Source organism: Heloderma suspectum, chromosome 3, assembly GCF_057233095.1.
Source record: "Heloderma suspectum isolate Gila_16-S chromosome 3, 16-S_ref, whole genome shotgun sequence".
Taxonomy (NCBI): domain Eukaryota; kingdom Metazoa; phylum Chordata; class Lepidosauria; order Squamata; family Helodermatidae; genus Heloderma; species Heloderma suspectum.
Genome location: NC_139460.1, coordinates 132,847,739 through 132,869,977, shown reverse-complemented (window position 1 = coordinate 132,869,977; position 22,239 = coordinate 132,847,739). Strand labels below are relative to the sequence as shown.

Below are 22,239 nucleotides of genomic sequence, written 5' to 3'. Positions count from 1 at the left end.
GGGAGTGGAAAGGAGCAGATTGTAATCCCACAAGGAATTTGGAAGCAGAAGCCCCGGTAAAGTTGCAGGATTTTAGCTTCATCTAGAGAAGCCCCTGGACTCCAGTAATGCATTTTATTGCAGGGAAGTCAGAACTTCATTAAAGAGCTGTTAATTTTACCACCATGCCCCTCATGTCTGTCCCAGTGGTTATACTTTTGAGTAGGAGTTTCAGGCTGCCATTTCGAACAGTGAGCTGACATTTCTACTCATAGGTAAATCTTGTTCTGAAGTTGTCCATAAGGCTTCTTATTAGTGGGAGGAGAGGTGACCATTGATTTGATTGGGACAGCAAAAAAGGATCTTGCCATTCTCAGAGATGTTGTCTACCCTACTTATTGAGATCTGCTTTGGAAACATGTCATAAGACTCAGAGTTTGCATTCATACTAGTTTCTTTGAAAATGATCCTTAAGCTTCTGAATCATTCCCAGCATCACTTGCAGCCCCTATACTTCTTGCAGGCATTTGGTAGAAAACCTTCCTAAGTCAAGGGGGTGGAGGAAAGCATCACTCCAAAATAAAGATAGCTCAGCAGAGATGTAAATCAAAATAAAAGGAGGGACTGGGGTCATTCAAGCTTCTTGTGTGATTTAAGATAGAAAAGGAGGTTGTTCTGCTAGCTTTTGGCACTGTCAAAACAGCTAAGCACAACTGTCTTTCTCTGGATTGCAGCCAAAGTATTTGGAATGAGACATTTTTTGCTTATAATCGGCATGACACCAAAATTGGACTTATCACTGGCCATATTTGGACAATCATATCTTGGCTTCATAAGCTGAGATATGAGCAAACCTTTTGTCTGGGCATGTAGCCCCTCTGCTCAAGCTGCAATTAAGCCAGGAACTCTCTAACCATTTCTTGTTTCGTCCGAGCTGGGAAATTACGGTTACCAGCCTTCGAACAAATCAGGATATTAAACTACAGTTTGAAGTTGGTTTAATATCCTGGCTTGTTCCAAAGGTGGTAACCATACTTTCCTGGTTTGGATGAAATGAGAAATGGTGATTTAATCAGTGCTCGTGCAAAGGAAGGAGCAAAGGGGCTGCGTGTGCATGCAAAAAGTCTTGTTCATATTGCAGCTCATTAAGCTGAGATATAATCGTTAGAACTGACCATTGTCATATGAATGTTCATAAGTAGGAGACGCCTTCATCAGACTTTCTGATCTCCATTCACTACTTGATCCTGTCTGTGAAAGCATATATGACAATTTATCAGCTTGGATGGTTTTACAAATTCAGATACCATGTCAAAGTTTACGTTTTTTGGATGCATGTTTCCTGCCAACACACTTCCAGAAAGGTGACTTTTTGGGTCCTCTTCATTAATATGATTTAGTTATACCACATGGTGCTGAAGTGTCCCTTTCAGGTGTGTATCTGGCTGGTGTAAAGTACCAGGTATACAAACACACACATACACAAAACTAAGGACTTTGATGTCCCATTCAAACATATCAACCCAAACACTTTTATTACATTTATACCCAATCTTTTCTCCAAGGTGCTAAGGCAGCATACATGGTTCCCCCCACCCCCACTCCATTTTATTTCCAAAACAACAATGTTATGAGGTTGGCTAGGCTGACAGGTAGTGACTGGCCCAAGATCACCCTGTGAGCTACAGGACTGAGTGTGGATTTGAGCCTGGGTCTCTTCAGTCCTAGTCCAAAACTCTAACCCGTGGGTAGGCAGTCTGGTGTCCTCTTGATGTTTTGGAGTACAACTCCCATAATACATGGCCATTGGCTGAGGCTGATGGGAGTTGTAGTCCAAAATGTCTAGAGGGCACCAGTTTGCCTACCCCTGCTCTAACCACTACACTAGGTTCCCCTGCGTTCTGACTGGGCTGCTGATCACTAGTTGAAGGGGAGACTAAGAGGCACTGTTCCTTCTGCTGGTGATCTGTGCTGCCAGGACTGACAACTGGCAGGATTAAGGGAGGGGGGCTGTATGTGCTATAGTCAGTGCACAGATCCCTGTTGCACTTGGCTGCCTTGTAACCTTTGGAGAGAAAAGAATCAGTGACTTTATTTTAGAATTGTTCCTTATCTTAAATATATGCACGATGTTACTCTGTGACTAGGGGTGAGGTTTATAACTGCAACAATATTTACTGAGCCGTAATTAGGTCCAATGTAGTGTAATCCTATACATATCTACTGAGAAGTAAGTCCCATTGATTTCAGTTAGACTTTCTCCCAGGTAACAGGGTCTAGGTTTGCAGTCTCAATCTCATGTACATAACAGAAATGTACACTGAAATAATTATAAAGCAAAAGCAATGAGTCATATTGTTGAGATGTCTTGCAAAAATTTGTCAAACTAAAAACCAAAAAGCAACACAGTTTGAATGGATTGCATGCTATTGTTACTAAAACAAATTACTTGAAGATTGGGGGAGAAGAAGAATAAGAGAACCGTTTAAGAAAATAACATGTTTAGCTTAGGCTGTTTTTAAAAATATATATATATTTTAGAGAAACGCTTCTGGGCTGGCTTTTTCAAAGCTTAGAGATCACAATTATTGCACTAATATTGCACAGACTGAAAACTGTGGCTTCACATTACAATACTACAGCCACATGTTGTAAGTCAGAATGATGCTGATAGCTGGGCTATTACAGCAACACTTCGTGTAAAAAAAAAAAAAAGTTATAATGGTTGTGGGATCTGGAAATGAACAAGTGGCTTAAATTAAAGGAGGCCATTTTCCATCCAGCTTCTCTCTATCAGACCAATTGATCCACTTTAGACATTGTAAATAACTTCAGAACCCCAGAACATTATTGTTTTATACTGTGTCTCTTCCCCCCCCCCCCCCCCGCTCAAGATATTATTTAACTTATAGTTTGGGGCTGTGATTCTATGTACCCTTCCTTGGAAATGCCTATCTATGTTAGTCATTTGTAGTACTTTAATGATCTGAAAGGAAAAACAAACAAGCAAACACCTCTTCCAGTTTCCAAAAGCTTCCTAGACTGCTTACTCAGAGGTGATTTTTACATGCTGCAGGTGACCAGGCAAGTGCCTTTTAAAAGTAGGAACAAAAAAGACTGTCCTTGAGAATAAATTGGAAACTTCAATTAGTTAGTCTCCATGTGCAGTTTAGGCACTGGTTTTATCTGCAACCCCACCCTCTTTCCACTGCTGCTCTGCAGTTCCCCACTAATCAACTAATTGGCAGGAGGGGTGCTGTAGGCTAGATAGGAATTTGCTGCTGGCTGGATCTGGCCCAGAGGCTGCTGATTCCCCATCCCTGATGCTTGCACATATCAGGTTGTCTCTGTATGCATGAGAGATCCTGCTTGGAGTTCCTCAACTTTCTGAGGTTAGGAAGATGGCTGTGAAAACTAGGGTGGTGGTATCATCCTTTTTATGGAGTTCCATGCCTAGAGATATTCATCAGGCCCCCTTTCTCATCGTCTTCAGAAGAATGGTCAAAACCTTTGACAGAACTTGCCGATAGTGGTTTGATCGTTGCTGATGCTGTAGGTTATGACAATAGTCTTCAAATCTTTCCAGACCCAAGACCCACCTTTGACTCTTAACATTTATCACAGGAACCCCTATTATTATTATTATTTGGTTATTATTTACCACATCTGACTAGTGTCTAGGTGAAACAATACATTACAACTGACAACGTGTAGGAATACCTCCCTATGTTGAGATATCCTAAGATTATATATTTCCCCATGTCTCTCTACCCGCCCCCCACCCCACCCTGCCCCTTAGCTGGGGCAGAGAAACAGGACATGTGGTAAGTGTTCCTACATGCTGTGGGGTGACAGTTTTTCAACTCAGCCTGGGTCTGCTGTTTTGGGCAATATCCCTGTATTGGTTTGTAACGTGCAGGGCCATCCTTTCTCATGTTTTGTGTCTGTCTGTCTCATTTTGTCTTTCCCCATTTCCTTCTACTCTCTCCTGTTGCTCCTGATTTTAAAAAAAAAATACTTGGACAAAAAGAAAATAGTAGTGGTATGTCCCACTTAAGGTCAGGGCATGACCCACTTGTGAATCATGGTGAACTTCCAGGAAAATCAGTGGCTTATCTGGCACTCCTGATTTTTACTGGGGCATTTTATTTTTAATTGTACTTGTGTGGGGGAAATTTTGAATTTGCATTGGATATTTTAACCTAAGTCCATTAAAGTCAAAAGGCAGAATACACATTTTAAAATAAATACGCATGTTTACTTGGCAGTAAGTCCCCTTGAAATTAATAGGACTTCTGAAATTGGTTGAGAGAATAGACTGAAAAGTGCATCATTGAGTTCTGCTTCTGAACCTGGCCCTGCTGTCTTTGCAAGCTGTTTTGATGGGAGACCACATGTGAACCATATGCAAGCTGCTCTGAGAGCAAGGCATAACAAACAAACATGCACAGAGCTGAGGTGCTATTCTACAAAAAAAAGATGGAGTGCACGTCTCTGTTCTGAATCAATCCGTGGATGCTTGACAAAAATAGCCTCTCCTTGTAAGGTGCTGTCAGAATGGCTTCGGCAGACTATTTATTAATCAGGAGATTTTTGTGTGTAAGTATGACTGTAGGCCACAATCCAGAGATAACTTTTATGCACATAGAAGGCTTTTGTGTGCTCAGCTGGACTTTCTCTTAAGGGCTCCTGAGCTTAAGAAGTTGTGGAGGCGGGGGGGGGGGGGGAATGGGACCACAAACCCTACAGGTGAAAGTCTTGCTGGGGTTCATAGAGATAGCTCTCCCCAGGCAGTGTTATGAGAAGGTGTGTGGTTGGCAACAACCTGCATCTCTTCACTAGCACATAGTTTGAAGACAGAACATTACGTGATGCAGTTGCATTCGTGCTTCCCTGCGAGGAGTAGCCAATGAAGCAGAAAGAGCAGCGCAGCAACATTAACATGGCATCACTTCCCCTGTTGTACATACCATGGTGACATGGGTAGGGAAATGCAGGTTGGTAGCACACATGCATCTTCCTGTAACATGGAGTTTGAGGCTTCCCAACATAATTTTAAGCATCTGAAAATGTGCCCATGTTATGCTGTTCCTGCCCAGTTCACACAGTCTTTGCTCCATTCCAGACATGAGATGAGCTAGAGGGTTATGTTGGTCTCAGAGTTTGTTAACACAATCAAGGTTCAAAAGCTTACCCTGCAATAAACAATACCAACCAAAGGAACAAAGAATTGCAGCATTTCAGGCTGCAGTCCTGTGCACGCTTGCCTGGGAGTAAGTCCTACTGAACTTAGCAGGACTTACTTCTTCATAGACATGTATAGGATTGCACTGTTGGCCACATTCCCTTGCTGAGTATCTTTGGTCATTTGCACATCAGTGTATTTTTTTTTATGAAAGAATAAGCAATCTCCACTTCTACATAACCTTGCTATTGTGGGCTGTAAACTTTTTTTTTCTTCTTGGCATGGGTCTTATTTTTTTAACAGCTATATGACAAGCCAAAACTCAGCAAGTGGAGCTTTTTACCAACATTGCATTTGCATGCCAGAAAATGTTTCAGTTGTTGAGCATTTGCTTTGACAAACAGCTATAAAAGGTGCAGGAGCCTTACCAGAAGGAAAGTTGCCTGCTGTTTGCATGATCACTCATTGCAGGATGAAAGAGAGGCAAATCAGAAGCCCCAGTTCTTTCTAGAAAGTGATGACTCAGAGGCTGAAAGGAGTTCAGGGATTGTTATCTGTCAGGTGCTCAGGCCAGCCAAGGGCAATCTGGAAGCCAGAAATCTGGAGGTGCCAAAATGCAGAGCAGACGGCTTCCCCCAGCAATGAACTGTTAAGACTAAGGAAAGCCAGCAGGTTTTTACATCCCTCAGAAGCACCAGCTTGGTCCTCTAGCATAGCCAGGAAAGCTTATGGGTTGTTGTGATAAACTCCCAGGTTGAACAGCTTGTCATTCCCTCCTTTGACCAAGAGCTTTGGTGTACAGAGAGCTTAGGCTACTGGATGGGATATAAATAAATAAATAAGGGGAGTCAGTGCCTTCAGCTGCACCTATCCTACAGGATCCCTGGTTTGAGCCCTTTGGCTGCTGACACTATCCCAAGAATATCCATTGTTTTGTTTCAGTTAACCCGGGGAAGCACGAACAATTTGTTCTTAACCTAGCAAGGACCATTATTTGGACAATGTATACATTTACTAGAATCAAGTGGTAAAAGTTTTCCTGGACTGTATCCCTTAAAGCTGGAGATGGGGGACAATGTATTTCAAGATTCTGCCATGCATTTCCTGCACTAAAGAAATAAGCATGCCAGGGAGAAGGGTTCAGCCTCACCTTCTTCTAGATATGCTGATTTTTTTTTCTCCTTATGTGCACTGTAGTGTTTCCATGGAAAAGCATTCAAAAATGCAACCTCTCTGCCCAATTGTCTGCAGCCTGAAGTACAGGAAAAGCATTATTGCTTGATTTGGATGACTGTATAGGCTGGCCCTGAACATGAGAATCTCTGATGTATTAATCTTGCTTTTTAACTTGTACAGCTTTGAAGATGGAGTCTGGCGTTTTAGGTTTCCAGTGGGGTGGCTGTGTTAGTTTAGCTTATGCCGGAATAAATGTGTTAGTCTTTAAGGCGTCACAAGACTCTTTGTTGTTTTAGGTGTTAGAAAGGAACAATAAAGGCTGTAGAAACACTTTTGGGAGGATGGGAACACCAGCATGTAGGGAGAGTCTGTAGCTCTCTGGTAGAGCAGATGCTTTGCATGCAGAAGTCCTAGGTTCAATCCCTGGCATCTCCAGGTAGGGCTGGAAACCCTGCCTGAAACCCTGGAGAGTCACTGCTGGTCAATGTCAACAATACTGGGCTAGATAGATGCTTTTGCTGGGAAAATAACTGAGAACCGATAATGAGGCACAGACATAATAGCAGGTTGCTCTGGTGCCATTGACCTGCATATCAAAGGATCATTAGCAGAGGGCATCATGGACTAAGCTGCTGTCAAGACATTGCAGTTCTGCTTCCCTGACAATCATAAAGAAGCCACTGTGCAGCTCCTCTGTGACAGTTGTTCAGAGGCATCTTAGGGCTGTACATTTGGGTCCTGAGGCGTGGCTTGCATATTTACACACATATGGTCTTTTTCTCTAACAATAGTCGCTATGTGCAGCCTCCTGTGGAGACTTACGTGTGCTCCTGACAGGAATAATCTGTAGAGGACAGCTGTGTTTGGTCTGTTCAGGGAATAACAGTGCACATTAACTATCGTTTACCATGTTAATTCTTTGAAAGCTGGCCGTACAAACATTCCCTGAATATGCACCAAATTAATTTTAACACCAGCTGTCCTGGTGGCTCAGGGAGCAGGGAACTGGTGCTTGCTCCTGAAGGTCCAGACTCCCACTGTGGCTGATGGGGCCAGATTTCACCTGTCAGCTGATCTCTGCTGTAGCCTATTTGGGAGTCTCTTTGTCAGCATGGCTCTGCAGCTGGAGTTTGAGCTAGCGTGAGAGGCTACAATAACATGGTATAACTTGTGACCTGCCAAACCAGCCTTCCTCAGCCTGATGCTCTCCACATGTGTCCAACTGCAACTCCCATAATCCCCAGCCATTGGCCATGCTGGCTAGGAATTATAGAAATTGCTGTCGAACACATCTGGAGGGCATGATGTGAGGACGCTGCCAGCTAAGTCAAATGCACCCCTTAGCCATGCATTGCCAGCTCTTTGGCAATATCTCTCCCCACCTTTTTATGTAGTCCCAGGTAGTAGCAAAAATGGGGTTCAGTCATCTGATGGCATGCCATGGCTGGTGTGCTGCATTCAGCTTGATGGCTGCATAGGGTTGTGTGAGGATAAAGTTTTGGTCTGAGTTATGTGCCAGGAAGATGGGATACAAGTAATTCACACACACTCATGGGAAGTCACTCTTATGTATATAGGATTGTGCTGTTAGTCTCATCCAGGTGCTGGCTGAGTACTTTTCTCTGTGCACATAGAGGCACATCTCTGTACCTCTCTCTGCACGGAGAAAGAAAAAATGGGTCTAGGTGATGTTACAGGGAAGATTCAAACCGAACAATTCCTTACATGCAGTCTGAATGGTACAGTGTAGTAACAGTTCAGCCATCTGATCTATTGTTTGTATAAAGCAGGTTTCTCTGTGTGCAGGATATGGATTTATTTATTTTTGCTAGAGGCACAGAATTGCAGCTATCAGTGAATGTGGTAACGGACCAGAGTGGTCTGGGTTAAACTGTGTGGAATGAAATAGTCCTCAGCCCTGACTTCTAGAACATTCTCTAGATCTTAAGATTCAGGGCAATGTTTAAATTGCTATACTGAAATGGTGATAAGAACATCAGAAGAGCTGTGCTGGATCAGACCTATCTAGTCCAGAATTCTGTTCACACAGTGGCCAACTGGATGCTTATGGGAAACCCACAAGTAGGACATGAGCACAATAGCACCTTCCCACTCATGTTTTCTAGGAAATGGTATTGGGAAGTATATTGCCTCTGATACTGGAGATAATATGTAGCCATTTTGACCAGTACCCATTTAATAGCCTTATCCTCCATGAATTTGTCTAATTCCCCTTTGAAGCTGTTCAACTTGGCCGTTGCTACAGTTTGTGGTAGCAAATTCCATCGTTTATGTGCTCTATGAAGAAGTCTTTCCTTTTATCTGTCCTGAATCTCCCACCCAGCAAAGTCACCATGAGTGGAATTTTTGAGGTGACTGGTCTTGTGAGTGCACCAGTATGGGATGAGCGTGTTGCTTGCTGCTTGGTTGAAAATCTTAATTTGAATAGGAGGTAGCTAACTATAAACTTGACACTCGCAGGACAGCTGAACACACTAAAAAGGGCAGCTGATGGTGACTTTATGCCAAAACTAACATGTCATAATAGCTTTATGAGCTGGCACTCAGACTCAAGTCATTAAGCAGAAACTGCCCAAATAGTTCCAATACTTTCTTCACAACTGTGAGGACAAGAAACATATTCATTTTTTAGAATTATTGTCATGGGGATGTTTGACCTGCTATATTGGCACATCCTTTTAATAATTGAGGGAGCAATCCTATGGCCGCTAGTCAGGGGCTAGACGGCCATAGGATATGTCAGTTTCTGGGAACCAACCTCGGAGCCCACATTCGAAGGTCGGTTCCCAGAAAACTGGGCTTTCCCCTTTCCCGCGCTGCCTCGCAGGCAGCTCGGAATGGCCCCATGCTGCATGCTCAGAAGAGGAGCATGGAGCAGCGAAAATGGGGGGTTCCACGGCAGGGAAGGCGGAAATGCCAGTACAACACATCCTGTGTGTCATCCGGCAGCTGCTTCTCCCGCTCCTCCTTCGCGTGGCTAGACAGCCGAAATCGTCTGTCTAGCTGCAAATGCAGGGCGGCTGAAGCGTGGAGGGGACGATCCCTTCTGTGCTTCTCCTGCCCTGCATTGGATAGGCGGTTGCCTATCCCCATAGGATTGCACCCTGAGACACTTACAGTGGCATCCAGTGATCTCTGTGGGACTGACTATTCGCAAGTAAGTACTTCCAGGACTGCCCTTACTGTCATTATAAACATCATTTCAGAAACCCAATCCATTCAGTGTTTCCAGATCCTTCGACAGATCCCATTTTGCACTATGTTCCCATCTCTTAGCTTGGTCATCTCTATCATCTTGCCAAGTCATAAGGAGAATTTTACCAAACATCAGGCACGGAAGAGTGATAAAATGTGTGGTAAAATGATTGTCCGTGTAGGCTGTCTTCCAATAAAACATTTATCTACAGGGTCGCCCTGTATTGACCTCATTTTCATGATGAATGCTGGCTGTTGGTTTGTTCTCTTTTGTGTCTATGTTTTAAATAATGAATAAGAACTTTCACTGTGGAGGAGGTAAAGGTTCCAAGTTTCCTCTAGCATTGTAAGGGTTGTTATGTAATACCTTTTAATGTTATTCACATGGATTTTATTCTTCAACTTTTTTTTTTAAAGCAACTAAGGAAGAACATATAGACAATCTTCAGAAAATTTCAAATATTTCCAAGGTAGAAACTATTTTGGGATTTTTCATTATTTTCTCTGGAACTTTATTAACTGGGCAGGGGTATTCGGCTCTTTACTGATTCACCCAGAATCAGTTATTCAACTGCTAGTGATGCTGGGGAATTCTGTGAGTATCACAATCCAAACTATGAATTTTCCAACAAAGAAGGTAGATTTGATCACATCATCATCATCATCATCATCATTTTTGCAGATTGATAGGACACACCATTTTGTGCTAGTATGGCCTGCCAGTTACTAGGCTTTGCAGGGGTAGGGAACCTGTGGTCCTCTAGATGGTGCTAGACTTCAGCTCCTATCATCCTTTACTATTGGCCATGCTGGCGGGGGCTGCTGGGAGTTGGGGAAGGTGAATGGCAAAGGGCCTTAGCGGATGATCTTAATGTGAGCAGGTTGATATGGGATTAGGCATTCCTTGAGATACCTGGACCTCAATTTGTTTAGGGCTGTGGTCTCTAACCAATGTGCTTGCATATACTTCACTTGGCACCTGCCAGTCTCCCTGCCCCTTTTGATTTTTATTTTATTAAGATTTTTTAAAATTACATTTTTTTAACTGGAAGGGCTTCCCCCTAGCGCCATCTTTATTTGGGTTCAGAAAAGTGGTTTTCTGCTTTGGAGCTCGGTCCCCACCTCTGCCCTGTATTAGGTTCTTGGGCAAATGTCTTTTCTTTAGTCTCAGCAGTTTGCTTTTTGGGAAATGAGTGTTTTGTGATTGGCCATGCCCACCATGTTAGCCATTTTATGAATGGGCAAGCCACCCCCCCGTGGCAGCCACTTTGTGAGAGCGCCTATGACACTCTCAAAATTCAAATGTGCCCACCAATCCAGAAAAGTTGGGGGAGAATAGTTTGGGCTTCAAAATTAAGTACCAGCACTCTGAAATGGGCTTGAAAGTGGACAGTGTTCCCTGTTCCCTCTTAGCTGAAATCTTTACAGAAGCTAGGGGAAAATGGATTTTCCCAGCATCAATATATAGTTATGAGCTATGCCTTTGTAATGCAAAGTTTTGTGGTGGCCTGGTCTTGACTGAGCAATTGACAAATTAGCTTTATAAAAGGCCTGTTTCCAATGGAGATGAAAACTGCTAAAACTAGTTTGTTGATCAACTCAGCTTGCTGTGTTATTGGACTTTTCTTGAGCCTTGGTTGTGGGGATCATCATGATCAGCACCTGCACTTCAAAATGTTGCACACCACTGTTTAGGAGATTATGTAAGGCCTTCCTACTACTAAGGCCTGTTGGTTAGCAGAAAGGTGCCGAAATGAGTTGACTCAGGGAGGTTGTTTCTGCGCTCCCAATTTGTTTTGCTCTTGATTTTTATCATTTACCAGTTTATGATTTAATGATTGCAAGCTGTCTTGAAAGGTGGAGATCACTTGCTTGGAAAGGGGGAGTACAAAAGTTTAAAATAAACAGTGTAGATAGGGCCTTGCTTCCAAATGGTCAGTAATACAGATATCTGACCTTTCGCATCTGCTTTAACAATCTATAGAAATGAGTGTAAGTGTGGCATTAATGCATTGGAAATTATATTGGTTTGAGGGACGCATTTCCCAACGACAATTTGAGCACTGCAACTTGGTTTGCAGACAGAACCTGCCAATGTGACATCAGAACTATTGCACTTATCGACTTCTAGTTGAAGAAAATGTTAGCAGATGTCCTCCTTTCACTATATTTTGTGCAGTTATGGAAATTCAGTAGGTTCCAATTCAGAAACTTAGCATTTTTAAGAGGGAAAAGGGAGGGGGTGGAGGAGCATGGCGGGACACCACTTCAATTTGGTATCATCCTTTGGACAGGCACAGAGTCTTTAGATAGGCACAGCGCTATTGAAGTTGGGATAAGATAGCTTTTCTGCTTGCCTTTCTGCAGAATGGGACTTGGTTCCATTTCTTGAGTCACCTATAGCTATTTGCTCCGCCAGTCCCCCTGCTTTTGGCACACCGTGATCTGAATGGCATGATGGATGCTGTGGAATAGATGGTCCTGTTTTGAATGTCAGCGGCCCGAGCCTTCCAGCTCTGTGAACAGAGTCCGGATAGTGCTGTCGATGGGGAAAGACCTGAAGAAATAAAACCAGTCAGCCCAGCCGTATTCTTTTTCTGGAAGGGAAGTAAAAAGATTTCCACCTCATTTCTGGCAACCCTCCTGAGTCTGTACTTACATTTTGTTGTTGTTGTTGTTCAGTCGTTCAGTCGTGTCCGACTCTTCGTGACCCCATGGACCATAGCACGCCAGGCCTTCCTGTCCTGCGCTCTCTCCCGGAGCGTGCTCAAGTTCATATTCATGGCATCGGTGATGCTATCTATCTAGCCATCTCATCCTCCTGTACTTACATAGCTGATGGAAATTCAACAGGTGCAGTTTTAGAAAACACTGCCTAGAGAAAAGGTCGACCTATTGCATTTGTCACTTCTGACAAAAAGCACAGGCGCCCTGCGAGAAAGAAAAGGTGGCAGCTCTAAGGAAGACAACAGCCGCAAGGGCTTCCCACTGGAACCCTGCCTGGGGTCTCTAATCCAGCCTCCCTCGCTTGTGAGGCGGCTGCAAAGGAAGGGCGTGAGAGGCGCGTCCTCCGCCTTTGTTTCCCTCTTTGCCACGGAACTTCTCCGCTACCGCTTTCCCGCTGAGGCGTTGCGTGTGTGGGAGGTATTCATAGGGTAAGGAGCGGTGGACGGCTGAGGAGAGGGAGAACAGGGGAAAGCACCCTGGAGCGGTGGACGAGGACTTCCCTCGTCTCCTTCACACGCCATTTCCTGCCGTCGTGTTTACTTCCCGGTTCAAACTCTCCCGTCACGGGCGAAGCAAATCCAAAGCTGCTTCCAAGTGAAGCCCGGTGGGGGAGAAAGAGAGTCTGAGTGTGATTTCGGGAGCCCGCGCAGGGTGAGTCCGGGGGGGGGGGGTGTCCTCCGCAGCCCGGTTTCCACAATCTCAACGCATCGTCACGAAGCTGACTTGAATCGCTTCTCCTCTTGCAGGTTTACCCGGAGCCCCGCACCGAGAGCGAGTGCCTGAGCAATATCCGCGAATTCCTTCGGGCATGCGGCGCCACCCTTCGCCTGGAGGTGAGGAAATGGGGTGGGCAAGGAAGCACACAGACGTGTATCATTGTGTGTGTACGTGCGCGCGCGCGCGCTCTTTGGACGGCGAAAGCGACTAAGGACATCCGCGCTAAGGAATGAATTAAAGCCAGGGAGCTGAAATGCAACTCCAACTGATTGGTAGCTCTGGCCTCTGTATGCCAGCCTTTCCCAACCTGGTGTCCTCCAGATGTGCTGGGTTACAAATCCCCGAATCCCCCAGTGAGCTCTGCTGGGAGTTGTAGCCCAACACATCTGGAGGGCACCAGGTTGGGGAAAGCTGCAGAATGCTGTCCTTTTACACACAGGCAGAAACCCTGTAATTTATTGCCCATGACATGATTTTTACCCACATACCTGTTTGGCATGCACTCACCTGTGTAGCCCAGCCTTCCCCAACCTGGTGCCCTCCAGATGTGTTGTACTGCAACTCCCATCATTCCCAGCCCATCTGGAGGGCACCAGGTTGGGGAAGATTGGTGTAGCCGCTTCTATGTTTTCTGTATTATTTGATTTTCCTGTTACACCAATATATTATTGCAGAAGAGTATATATTATTTGTATAGTGCCTTTACAGCGATATCCTAAACAAGTTGTCTCCCCCTCCCCAAGTAATTCCCATTGAGGGCCAAGCCAGATGAGATGCAGGAGATGTGTGATTTTTATGCAAAAGCTGCCTTGAAAACCTCTGAATTTTATTGGAGAAACTGTCTTGGAGAGTGGGCCTTTAATCCCTTCCCAGGGCATTTCCACAGTCTCCTCGCCAGCTGTTATTAGCCCCTGGACTTAAGACATACCAGTATGTATGTATTTTCCACTGGGGGTTAATAACAGCTTGGGAGGTGACTGGATTGGAGTATAAGATTAACCTCCTTTTCTCCAGTGTTGGTAACCTGATCAAATTCAAAGGTGCCCCCCCACCCGCCAATTGCTGTTACATAAAAAGAAAAATGTCAGGAGATCCAGTCGCACAGCTCCCATGTCTTGCCTGACACGCTTGAGGTCTGTGCTCATAGTCTTTTAATTTCTGAGTTTCTTAAAACTGCATGCATGAATCTCTGTCAAACTAAGTGACAGCTTTCTCATACAATGGTAAACCAGAATTCCAGAGAATCCTGTCTTACTGTGAATGAACAATGTGCTGGTACAAGCAGCTCATTAGCTTTTGCTTGCTTCCTCCCCCTGGCAGGCTTGCTAAACTAACCAGAAATAGAAAGCTTAGAATGTCATCCAAACTGGGGCTCCTGGCTTGTTGTACCCCTTACAAGCCATTGCAAACCAGGGCTTGTTTCTGGTTTACAAATCCTGGCTTGTTTGGGAGCAACAAGCTAGGAGCCCCAGTTCAGACGACAAGCTCTACATTTGTTTTCTGGTGCATCCCAATGCTATGCATGTTTGTTCTAAATCCTATTGAGTCCAATGGGTCTTACTCCCAAATAAGTGTCCACAGGATTATAGCCTTACAGAGCAGTCCTATGGAAGTTGGGTGGGGGAGAATCCATGGTGGAGCTAGTGCTGCTTCCTATGTCCTGCTGGTTTGAGGTGGAAGGTGGTGGGGTGGCTTCCCCCCCCTGCTATATGAATCCCTCCCCCCATTTCCCTCCCATTGACACCAATGGGAGGAAAATTAACCATGCTAGCTCTAGGGCTAGTGTAGTTCTTGGCTCTTTTAGGGGGCATGGTTTGAGAATGAGTGGGCTTTGGATCCTGTAGATCCAAGGCCACCCCTGATGTGCCTGTGGAACACCTGTTTGGGGCCCCGCATCTACACGCACAGAGCTTCCTCCAGCAGCACTTCTGTCACAACCAATGTCCACTCAGCTGTTGGCTGGCTTTAGGATTGCGATTGCTATAGGTTTGACTACTTTGTATTTACATTTTTTTTCTGTTACAAATTTAATTATAATGCCACCCCAACCACACTCTTGAATTCATCAATCTTTCCTCATTTATTCAGATCTTGATATTTTGGTTGCTGCTCTTTGGATTTTTCACAACTTCTCTGTGCCTCTATTGAGATGTGGTAACTAGTACTCCATTAATGCTGATTAGAATGTGACAAGTACCTCCTGCGTCTTTTGTGTATATAATTCTGTTGTTGTTATATCCAAATATGGTGTTTTCTTCCTTTTGGCAATGGCACTGTATTGCTGACTCATAGTCAAATAGTTAATGATGAACTCTCCCCCGCCCTCCCTCCTTTTCCCACCTACACAGTTAACTTCAAATAATATTTTTCCTTGCACTTTCTAATTTTCCTTTGGGTTCTAGAATCTAGCTTTAGTGGGACAAATTAACACTTGATAGCTGAAATACCTAGCAAATTTCTTTATTTTTTTATGAGTAATTGTTTAGGACAGAAGTTATATAGATTTTGCTCATTTCATCATTTTCACCTACCAGCCTTCTGTATGTGAATCCTATAGTTCTTGTTTTTGCAAACTTGCTGAAACAGGTTTATGAACTACAGAGAAATGTGAGACAATTGAATCCCCACAATGTTTGCCCAAGGCTAAACTACCACTCAGGTTTACCTTTGGGGGAAAAGCATAGAGAATCTGGGTTTTATAAAATGGTTTAGGTATAGTTAAGGTGTGGGGGAATCTACAATGTCCTACTTGGGAAACGATTGTGATTAACTGACTACTGCTGATTATGGGCCGTAAACAATATACAGTTTACTATGTTAACAGGGTAGTGTTGTTTGAACACCTTTGTCAGCTTGTTTATCTTGCCTGTACTTGCCTTTCTGTGAAGATATGGAACTTTAAAATTGTTAGTTGAAAATATATTTTAAAAACTGAATGAGCGTTATGTATAACAGGAACAAGCTGTTTCAGAATTGTGAGAAAGTTGAAGGATTGCAAAACGTATCACTTCTTTATTTATTTTGAGAAAGGGTGCTATATTTACAGGGTTTCTGAGAAATCTGAAAGATTTTGATCACAGGCTTGGTCCATTTTAAAGTTGTGAATGAAGTATAAGTTAGTACAATTTGATATTTGAAGCAAATGTTGGAGAGAGAAAAGTCAGCAGTGGCCTTATACATAATATATTGTGTTTAAACTGCAATCTCTTATCAGCTTCCATTCTAGATAATGTTGTTGACTTCTTCAATGCAAGTGTTACCCCATTTCGTATACTCTTGGCCTGTTGTGCCATCTCATGATACTCTACTTTGTCAATTTGGAAGTTTACATGAGATGTGGCTTCATAGTCTCCTTCACAAGAATGACTGCTTTCAGTACCAGTCTAAGTTTTAAAACTACTTCTAGTCATTGAAGTAAAAATCCAAGATGGACACAACTACACGTCAGGCAAGTTTCTGGTAAATAATTTAAGTTGGATTGCCACAGGAGTTTAATGGATGATGTGCATAGGGAAAGCAGAAGGGCACATTTACAATGCAAACCTATAGCATTGTATGTATAACTGTCATGGTTTAGCCCAAAAAATCCTGGAGGTTGTAGTTTGGTGAAGGTGTTGAGAATTCTGTTAAAGATATCTAGATCCTCTCACAGAATGATCATTCCCAAGGTTCCCTGGGGACACAGAATAACTTGCTGTGAGAGCTGGACTATAAGGAAGGCTGAGCGCCGAAGAATTGATGCTTTCGAACTGTGGTGCTGGAGAAGACTCTTACGAGTCCCCTGGACTGCAAGGAGGTCAAATCAGTCCATCCTAAAGGAAATCAACCCTGAGTGCTCATTGGAAGGACAGATAATGAAGCTGAAGCTCCAATATTTTGGCCACCTAATGCGAAGAGAAAACTCCCTGGAAAAGACCCTGATGCTGGGAAAGACTGAAGGCAAAAGGAGAAGGGGACGGAAGAGGATGAGATGGCTAGATAGCATCACTGATGCAATGAATATGAACTTGAGCATGCTCCGGGAGAGAGCGCAGGACAGGAAGGCCTGGCGTGCTATGGTCCATGGGGTCACGAAGAGTCGGACACGACTGAACGACTGAACAACAACAACAACAACAACTGATTTTCACTGAGGTGTAGTCCAGGTCTCTGGACTGTAACACTGGACTGTTGATAGGGCCTCACATGACTAAATATGCTGGGTGGGGGTGGGATAATCTCTACGTATAAAAGTAGGTAGCAGGAGGAACGTTCTAGTCTAGCCTTTTCCCTGGCATCTGCTTTTCTCTATGCAGGGATTTTAAAAAGAATTGATTGTACAGAAGAGCATTCAGTCCTGTGAGCCATCATTGTCCAGTGGTACAATCCAGATAATAGGCTTACTATCTCAGAAGTGTATGAGGCTGAAGTCCTATGCACATGTATTTGGGAGGAAGCTTCATTGAAAACAGTGGGACTTATTTCCAAGTAAACATGTATAGGATTAGGCTGCAAGTCTGTTCCTGCTCTGGGTCATTTATATTTTTCTGTCTGCATAAGATGTTATGAATAAGAACTGGTCCTTCCCTGAGAGCTGTAAAAGTTAAATGGGCCAGGAGCAATGGAATGCTTGAATGGGGGTGGGAGGAGGAGGAGAGATGGCAAGAAAGCCATTGAGCTCAGATTTTGCTGCAGAAGCATTCCTTGATGGAAAGAACCATCAAGAAAACGCGTGCGACCATTTCATTGATGACAAAGTAGGCACAGGTTTTGGGAGGGAAAGGGGGGTTTTCTTGGAGGTGGGTCTCCTGTACTCATATCTCTAAACTCAGTAATCTGGTTTGTTAGTGTTTTCTGCATCTAGTTAAGTCATGTTTAGCTTGGATTCTTTACAGCAGAGGTGGGCAGAAAATAGATCTGAGGTGATTTGCAGAAGATCAGCAAGGATTTCTGACTCCCAGTTGTTTAGTGAGAGCAGGAACAAAATTACTCCCCTTCTCTCCACCCTAAATTATACAGATGGAATGAAGAAAGCTTCCGGAATAATTAGGAGTGGATATTTATGTGGAAGGACTGTAAGCTTTATTCAGTTCTGGTCCTCAAAACAAACTCCAGAACTTGGAGTGCTTTAATTCTAAGAGCCAAACTACAAGTTGTGCTATTTGTTTAGCACTAGCTGAGGCTGGTCCTATTTTTTAATCTTGTGTAAGTGTGCATGACTCTGATTTGGATCGGGACCTCAGTGCTCTGGGAGGGGAGGGCTAAGCTTTCATTCCCACCATGGTTTCCCCCCTGAAATCCCCCTCCTTGATTCCAAGGGTGATGATTTCTCCTTTTTTAAAACCTACCCCCACCCACCCCCTATGGGGGGGGATTACAGGGAAAAAAATGGTGGCGGTGGGAAACGTTCAACCCTCCCATCTTGGAGTGTGGTGGTCCTGATCCAAATAGGGGCCATGTGTACTTATGCAAGAGTAAAAAATAAGACCAGCCTCACTGACATGCTACATGATTAGCATAATGTTCTGTTTGGTCCTAAGTGCATCAGGTTCTAGTTGGTGGATTGTGGGGTTCTAGTAAAAACAACGAAGTAAATCATGGAAGCCTGAAGTCTGCCCAACCCTGCTTTTACAGCACAATTTGTTATCTCGATAAACAGTAAAATAGTAAAGTAATAGAAGAGACATATGGTTATTTAGGGCACATTTTCAGGCAGAAAAAATTGTAGAACTTTTTTCTGTCTAAACATACATAGGATTGCATTCTTGGTTACAATGCTTAGAAATCTGCCCCGTTAAAATGTATGGTCTCTCATTTGAATTTGTCCGGGTTTAAAATGTGACTGCTAGAAAAAGGAACATTTTCTTTGGTATATCTATGCCAGGGTTTGTTGTATTTCGTCACAGGAATTATAAGCTACATTTAATTAACTTCCCCCACCCCATGTCTCTAAATCCTTGTAAATGCTGAAATAACAATGTAGGTCAAGTTACTTAGATCAGCCCTCCACAACCTGATGCTCAACAGATATTTTGGACTCCAACTCCTAGGATTCCTGACCGTTGGCCATGTTGTCTGGGGCTGATGGATGTCCCATCAGCTCTAGCCAGCGTGGGGTGGGGTGGGGTGGGGGACAAGATATACTCATGCTGGGTGGGCAGGAGATGGAAACTGTTAGAAGGAATTGAAATGCAAAAAGTACAGACGGTGATAATTGCCTTAAATGTTGCCATTCATAGAATCATAGAATAGTAGGGTTGGAAGGGGCCTACAAGGCCATCGAGTCCAACCCCCTGCTCAATGCAGGAATCCAAGTCAGAGCATCCCTGACAAATGGCTGTCCAGCCTCGTCTTGAAGGCCTCCAGTGTGGGAGAGCCCACCACCTCCCCAGGTAATTGGTTCCATTGCCGTATTGCTCTGACACTCAGGAAGTTTTTCCTGATGTTCAGTCGGAATCTGGCTTCCTGTAACTTGAGCCCATTATTCCGTGTCCTGCACTCTGGGATGATCGAGAAGAGATCCTGGCCTTCTTCTCTGTGACAACCTTTCAAGTACTTGAAGAGCGCTATCATATCTCCCCTCAGTCTTCTCTTCTCAAGACTAAACATGCCCAGTTCTTTCAGTCTCTCTTCATAGGGCTTTGTTTCCAGTCCCCTGATCATCTTTGTTGCCCTCCTTTGAACCCTCTCCAGCTTGTCTGCATCCTTCTTAAAGTGTGGTGCCCAGAACTGGACACAGTACTCCAGATGAGGCCTAACCAGTGCTGAGTAGAGGGGAACTAGTACTTCCCGGGATTTGGAAGCGATGCTTCTATGAATGCAGCCCAAAATAGCATTTGCCTTTTTTGCAGCCACATCACATTGTTGGCTCATATTCAGCTTGTGATCGACGACAATTCCAAGATCCTTCTCGCTCGTAGTGTGGTTGAGCCACGTATCCCCCATCTTGTAACTGTGCATTTGGTTTCTTTTTCCTAGGTGCAGAACTTGGCATTTGTCCCTATTAAATGCCATTCTGTTGTTTTCTGCCCAGCACTCCAGTCTATCCAGATCACTTTGAATTTTGTTTCTGTCTTCCAAAGTATTAGCTATCCCTCCCAATTTTGTGTCATCTGCAAATTTGATCAGCATTCCCTGCACCTCCTCCTCCAAGTCATTAATAAAAATATTGAAGAGCACTGGGCCCAGGACTGAGCCCTGCGGTACCCCACTCGTTACCTCTCCCCAGCTTGAGAAGGTCCCATTGATAAGCACTCTTTGGGTCCGATTCTGTAGCCAACTGTGGATCCACATGATCGTTGTTTCATCTAGCCCACTTCGAGCTAGTTTGCTCATCAGGATATCATGGGGCACTTTGTCGAAAGCTTTGCTGAAGTCGAGGTATATGATGTCTACAGCATTCCCACGGTCTACAAGGGAGGTGACTTGATCAAAAAATGAGATCAGATTTGTCTGGCAGGACTTGTTTTTGACAAATCCATGTTGGCTTCGAGTAATCACTGCATTGTTGTCAAGGTGCTTCCAGATGGATTGCTTTATGATCTGCTCCAGAATTTTCCCAGGGATTGATGTCAGACTGACTGGTCTGTAGTTCCCAGGTTCCTCCTTTTTACCCTTTTTGAAGATAGGGACAACGTTAGCCCTCCTCCAGTCATCTGGCACTTCCCCGGTCCTCCATGATTTCTCAAAGAGAATAGACAGCGGTTCTGAGAGCTCTTCTGCCAGTTCCTTTATGACTCTAGGATGCAGTTCATCTGGCCCTGGAGATTTGAACTCATTCAAAGTAATGAGGTGTTCCTTGACCATATGCCTGTCGATCTCAAGCTGCAATCCTGCCCCTTCAGCCTGTACTTCGCCTTTGCCAGGGGGGTCATAGACCCTCTTTTGGGAGAAGACTGAGCCAAAGTAGGAATTGAGCACCTCTGCCTTTTCTTTGTCCTCTGTTATCATTTTGCCATCCTTATTTAATAGCTGAACAACCATTTCTTTCCTCTGCCTTTTACTATGCACGTAGCTGAAGAAAGCCTTTTTGTTGTTTTTAGCATCCCTCGCTAACCTCACCTCGTTCTCCGCTTTAGCCTTCCTGACGCCATCCCTGCAATTCTGTGCTACCTGCCTGTACTCTTCCTTTGTTACTTGGCCTTCTTTCCACTTCCTATATGTGTCCTTTTTTGTTTTCAGGTCATCCCTAAGCTTTTTGTGAAGCCACATTGGCTTCTTCTGTTGTCTTCCACCTTTTCTTCTTGTTGGAATTGTTTGTGATTGTGCCTTGAGAATTTCCTTTTTTAAAAGTTCCCACCCATCTTGGACTCCTTTTCTCGCTAGCATTGCTTGCCATGGGACCTTACTGATCATTGTTCTGAGTTTATTAAAATCAGCTTTCCTAAAATCCAGGGTACGCGTTTGAGTACACTCGGCTTTTGCTTCCCTTAGAACCAAGAACTCAAGTACAACATGGTCGCTTTCCCCCAGAGTTCCTGTAACTGCTACTTTATCCACTAAGTCATCTCTGTTGGTTAGGATCAAGTCAAGGATAGCCGATCCTCTAGTTCCTTCCTCTACTTTCTGTAGGAGGAAGTTATCCGCCACACAAGTCAGGAATTTCCTGGAGGGGCCATGTTTTGCAGAATTTGTCTCCCAACAAATATCGGGGAAATTGAAGTCCCCCATTACTACTACATCATGCTTCCTTAAAACATTGGCTATTTGATTTTCAAAAGTTTCATCCTTGTCTTCTCCTTGATTGGGTGGCCGGTAGTAGACTCCGACCACCAGGTTCCTTTTATTCTTTGCTCCATTTATTTCAACCCAGATGCTCTCGATGGGGCTACCAAGCTCCTCCTCCTGTATTTCTGTGCAGAGATATGTATTTTTCACATACAGTGCAACCCCGCCTCCCTTTCTGTTCCTCCTGTTCTTTTTGAACAAGTTATATCCTTCAACTGCTGTATTCCAGTCATGAGAGTCATCCCACCAAGTCTCAGTTATACCTATCAAGTCATAATTTCCCTCCTGTATTAAGAGTTCAAGTTCGTTCTGTTTGTTTCCCATACTCTGGGCATTAGTATATAGACATCGAAGACCATGTGCTTCATAGTCTGGCTTTCTTCCTACATGTGTCTGAAGACTATTATTGGGCGCTATCAGCGCTGTTCTCTCCATTGCAGTGCATGCGCCTACGTCCATTGTTACCCCCAACATTACATCTCCCTTCCCCGTAGGATTCAGTTTAAAGCCCTCCTGATGAAGTTCTTCATGCT

At 44.0% G+C, this 22,239-nt stretch overlaps 1 protein-coding gene across 7 annotated transcripts in view; it reads left to right on the top strand.

Annotated features, from left to right (window-relative positions):
- ARHGEF7 (Rho guanine nucleotide exchange factor 7) overlaps positions 1 to 22,239 on the top strand; it is a 118,847-nt gene that overhangs the window by 3,870 nt on the left and 92,738 nt on the right. For all 7 annotated transcript variants that reach the window (XM_084844629.1, XM_084844624.1, XM_084844626.1 and 4 more), the window contains exon 2: positions 13,030 to 13,116. In XM_084844629.1, coding sequence (XP_084700755.1) covers positions 13,030 to 13,116 — 87 coding nt within the window. The remainder of the gene's footprint in view (positions 1 to 13,029; positions 13,117 to 22,239) is intronic.